At 48.9% G+C, this 5,172-nt stretch overlaps 1 protein-coding gene across 1 annotated transcript; it reads right to left on the reverse strand.

Annotated features, from left to right (window-relative positions):
* Nucleotides 1-546: 546 nt before the first annotated feature.
* On the reverse strand, nt 547-4,318 carry LOC115312071 (cuticle protein 63-like). The gene is made up of 7 exons (XM_042286057.1): nt 4,307-4,318; nt 2,601-2,726; nt 2,085-2,171; nt 2,028-2,040; nt 1,834-1,918; nt 1,473-1,614; nt 547-651 (listed from the first exon to the last, which is right to left on the reverse strand). Exons 1-7 carry the CDS (start codon nt 4,316-4,318, stop codon nt 547-549), a joined length of 570 nt encoding a protein of 189 aa, XP_042141991.1.
* Nucleotides 4,319-5,172: the final 854 nt, after the last annotated feature.

Here is a 5,172-nt window from a genome sequence, read left to right on the forward strand (position 1 = left end):
GTCAAAACATAAAGTCGAGAAAACAAATCGAACAGTGTGTTTGATTTGATATCAAACGACCCGATAGATACATTGTACCGACTGGAAAGAAGCTGATTCTCACTGAGAAACGTAGAGTGCTATGCTAAACGTGCTGTAAGATGTTGTTCTGTATTGAACAGTACAAAGCGCGCTCCCTGCCCCTCGAAGGGTTCCATGTGTGGCCGACTTTAAAGCCATGTATTCGTTTCTTTCAGCGCGTCTAGTTTATCGGTGCCCTTTCTGATGGTCACAAGCCAAAGATATGCTTGTCACACTAGCGCAATGCCAATTAACAAGGCGAGAAATTATTAAATTTTGATTATTCTAATATTAAGTAATGATCGCCGTGAATAAATTTGATCAACTCCTCTCCACTAGCCTATAAACCTCCTTTAATGGCCAGTGACAAGTGTTCTGTTATCATATAATTATATTATTGCCTTGTATTGGGCCTCATTGGGTATGCATATCTTGTAAAAATACTGATTTTTTTTTTTTATGCCTGAAATTAAGCGTTTTATTGCATTAAAAGAAAGCTAAAGACGCCTTTGTCTTAGATGCTTGGGATTTCCCTTTTGGTGGCAAATTGGGAACACTAAATCTCTGGGTTAGTTGTAGCAAGTGTATATCCTGCAAAAAGGAAAGAAGAAAAAGAAACTAGAGATGAAAAGGGAGGAGAGAAATGTGGAGAGGCAAAGAAAAAGAGAGATATAACTGTTATATACAGCGAGAAAAAGAGAGTAGAGATGGACGCAAGACCCGCTGTGAGGAGAAGAGAGGAGCTTACTCGTGTCATCGATGAGTTGCCGTGGATAGTAGGACCACTAATTATGTAAAATCCGAAATAGCACTTTCAATGAAAACTTGAGGTGGGCATTACACCATAAAGCAGTCTCAAGGAACCAAAACAGTTACCAGAATGCTCAATGACTGACTGTTTTATTCGTCAAATGTCAATGTACAAGCCCCCCTGCCCGGAATCCAGCTAGGCCGCAAACAATATGACTCCTGCAGTGCCACGCACAACCAAACATTCAGCAGACAGTCGACACTTCATTAAACAACAGAATATCGGCACACACGATGAACACAAGCATCCAGAATACATGGACGTGCAATGGCTGCAGGCTCGTAACGGCGTCATTAGAACCGCAACTCAGAGGGGCCTTTCAGACCGCGGCAAATTAACGGCGCTTGCCGTAGCTATATCCGTTGTAGAGACCGGCACCGTAGCTGAAACCACCGTATCCCAGGCCACCATGTCCAAGAGCACTGTAGCCGTGTCCAAGACCAAGACCGTAGCCGTAGCCAAGGCTGCTGCCGTATCCGAGGCTGCTACCATAGCCGTATCCGAGGCTGCTGCCATAGCCGTAGCCGAGACCAGCGCCGTAGCCATAACGAAGACCGGTTCCGTAGCCATATCCGAGGCCAGCGCCATAGCCAAGGCCAGCGCCGTAACCGTAGCCGTGCCCGTAGCCGACGGCGACCGGGGTGGCGACGTGGGCGACACGGGCTACTGGAGCTGCAACGGCCACAGGGGCGGCGGCGACGTGGGCGACTGGAGCTGCAACAGCCACAGGGGCGGCAGCGACATGGGCGACGCGGGCGACAGGGGCGGCGGCAACAACTCCACGGCCGTATCCTCCGTATCCGTAACCGAGACCGCCATATCCGTACCCAAGACCGCCATAGCCATAGCCGAGACCGCCATAGCCGTAACCAAGGCCGGCTCCGTAGCCATGTCTGTAGCTGACAGCAGCGACTGGAGCGTGGACGGCGGCTACTGGGGCAGCCACATGGGCGACACGGGCGACTGGTGCTGCAACGGCCACAGGGGCGGCGGCGACATGGGCAACGCGGGCGACAGGGGCAGCGGCAACAACTCCACGGCCGTATCCTCCGTATCCGTAACCGAGACCGCCGTATCCGTATCCAAGACCGCCGTAGCCGTAGCCGAGACCGCCATAGCCGTAGCCGAGACCGCCATAGCCGTAACCAAGGCCGGCTCCGTAGCCGTGTCTGTAGCTGACAGCAGCGACTGGAGCGTGGACGGCGGCTACTGGGGCAGCTACATGGGCGACACGGGCAACTGGTGCTGCAACGGCCACAGGGGCGGCGGCGACATGGGCAACGCGGGCAACAGGAGCGGCGGCAACAACTCCACGGCCGTATCCTCCGTATCCGTAACCGAGACCGCCGTATCCGTATCCAAGACCACCGTAGCCGTAGCCGAGACCACCATAGCCGTAGCCGAGACCTCCGTAGCCATAGCCGAGACCGGCGCCATAGCCATGTCTGTAGCTGACAGCGGCGACTGGAGCATGGACAGCGGCGACTGGAGCAGCAACATGGGCAACGTGCGCAACCGGGGCGGCGACGTGGGCGACATGTGCTACACGCGCCACTGGAGCTGCGACAGCCGCGACTGGTGCGGCGGCAAGGACGCTGCGGCCGTAGCCTCCATAGCCGTAGCCGAGACCGGCGCCGTATCCGTAGCCACCGTAGCCGAGACCGCCATAGCCGTAGCCGAGACCTCCATATCCGTGTCTGTAGGAAACGGCGGGGGCGGCCGCCACGACCGTTCGGCCGTAACCACCGTATCCGGCGTATCCGCCATATCCGAGGGCGTGTCCGTATCCGACGCCGTATCCAGCGACGTTGGCACCGAGAGCAGCGCCGAGAAGGCAGAAGAAACCAGCGATAGTCTGGAATAGAAAGGAAATGCAAATAAGGGTCTCGCCCGCAACATTTCTTACTGGACCTGTATCCCTTTTTGCTGCACGAACGTGTAAGGATATGCACTCATAGACATGAAAGAAATGCTCAATCTACAAGGGCGATGACGCTTCAGCGTTACTGAAGTGCACCCAACAAACACGTCTGTCCAGAAATGCTATCTTTCTCTAACTAAGCACTATACCTTCGTGATCTATGCGAACAAAGTTTGTGGACTAATCGTTTCATTGTATTGATAGTTTGGGAATTTAACTATGCAAAATAAGTAAACATTCCTTACAAGCGACATACGCTCTACCTTCAATGCTGCTCATGTTAGAAATGTCTGGCAGCTGGTCAGGGCAAACAACATACAATATGCCCTTCTACAATTTCAAAAAAAAAGTAAGGCTTTTTAGATCTGCAGGCACTGACTTCATGACTTTGGACTCACAGTGAATGGCTATTATAATACAGAGGAAGCTAAACTAATAATCTAATTGACATCCATAAACTGTCGATCCTACCATAGGTCCTTTAGCAGTCAAATGTGGTATCGTAACTTGTGAGCACAGCTCTAATACAGTCAGAATTGGTGTGTCTATATAGAGCAGTTCTCCAACTTCTAGAATATTGATGAGCAAAATTCACTTTCATTGGTATATCAAGTAAAGGATGTTCCGAAGTTCAATGACACCATAAAGTAGCAACGAAAACTTTTTTGCAGGAGACTATGCTTTGGCTACAAAGCTCGAAGCAACACCTCTAGGGAAGCTTGTCCCAGGCAGTCAACGTTTCATTGAGAGGTTTAGCTCGTTCAACGCTTAGTCTCTAAATGAACCGTCTTGAAGAAGCTCTTGCCTACTAAATCTCGTCCGTGGTATTGAGGATTCCTCCGAACTTAGTTTTTCGGTCATTTGTAAGGTATGTTTCTACTTGAGGGCTCTACTTGAACAGAAAAAAAGCTCCAGTGACAATCATTTAAGAGAAACGGGGTTTGAATGAGTGACTGGCATAAGTTAGCTGACAAATCTTTCCTCCAATAGAAGCGATCTGGATTGGTGTCGGGGGTGTTCAGTAAAAATGCATGTAGGCAGTTATGCCACACGATTACTGTATGAGGCACATCAAGGTACTTAATTGAAATCGGTGATCACTTATTATTCTCTTATTTGCATGACGTTGAAATAGAAAAAAAGGAGGACAGAATGTACTTTTAGAAAGATATCTTGAATTCTAAAATTCTAGTAATGGCCGATTATAATACAATTCTTTCTCTTGACCATGCGTCTGCTAGCTGCATTTCAGAACTGCCGATAACAGGGTAAAGGCGATTCCTATGGCTCAGGGTAGGAACTGTAAAACAGAAATGTTGACCGAGACCAAATCTAGCAGTACTGCCCGAAAACTGTAATCAACATTTGGAACCAGATAAAAACATCTTCCAAGATGACGGTGGAGGCGAAGATCAAATGCAACTTTCGAAAACGTGCTTAGGACGCAACTTTCTCAAAGAAAACAACATTTTTTGAACGAAATAGAAATCATTAAAAAGGAACAAACAACTTACGAGGGAGTTCATGGTGTAGCAGGTAGAAGCTCGAAGACGAGTTTCCGATGATTCTGCAGCTACCGGCACGAGCTTATATACCCCGACGTCGAGGCTTCTTCAGGGGCGGTTCTTAGGAGTAAGGATAATAAATAAGGAAGATGGCTATCTACGACTCTCTTTAATTCCTGCGGATGGTAGCTCAGAATTTCTGGGTCAGTCTTCGCAGACCCCAGGTTGACTCGCTTCCCCTGCGGCATGGCTTCCGCTGGCATTCGGAAGAGATTGCAGACTGCGAAACAAACAGTGAGGTTAGGAATTGGCGAAGACGAGAAAGAAAAGTGAGGATTATCTTGTGTCGTCTTGGTTTACTTCGATGTCTATCACCGCGAAAGAGGAATTACTCGGGGCGAGCTGTAAAGATAAACCATTCTATAAACGACAGAAGAAAGAAAACAAAGAGGGACGGGAGTGTATGAATAAACATTCTCGGCGGATTCTTCCTTCGCTGGGTCTTGCTCAATCAAAGCGTAAAACAGGTTCGTTAGCTCCGGTGCGAGATGTTCATCGCGCTTCGACGCTGTCGCCACGCGCGCGCCTCCAAAATACAAAACGTGAATAAATATATGCGCTCTTCCTCTCGTCAGGAACTAAGAGGGTTAGGGCGTCGCTGATCCAGAGACCAAGCGGAGTCATGTTATGGCAAATATTAGCTCAAAAAAGCAATCTTGCATGGCGTGTTTAGGACGTGGCATTATAGCACTTCGCACTACTTCAATCATGCCATTTAATAATTTAAGTGAACTTTAAACTTTATTAACACGAATTTGTGAGGCGGACACCGTTACAAAAGCTTCCAATAGGAAGCTTGAGTAGGTCCGGTGTCC

Source organism: Ixodes scapularis, unplaced genomic scaffold, assembly GCF_016920785.2.
Source record: "Ixodes scapularis isolate PalLabHiFi unplaced genomic scaffold, ASM1692078v2 PGA_scaffold6__148_contigs__length_123643588, whole genome shotgun sequence".
NCBI classification, from domain to species: domain Eukaryota; kingdom Metazoa; phylum Arthropoda; class Arachnida; order Ixodida; family Ixodidae; genus Ixodes; species Ixodes scapularis.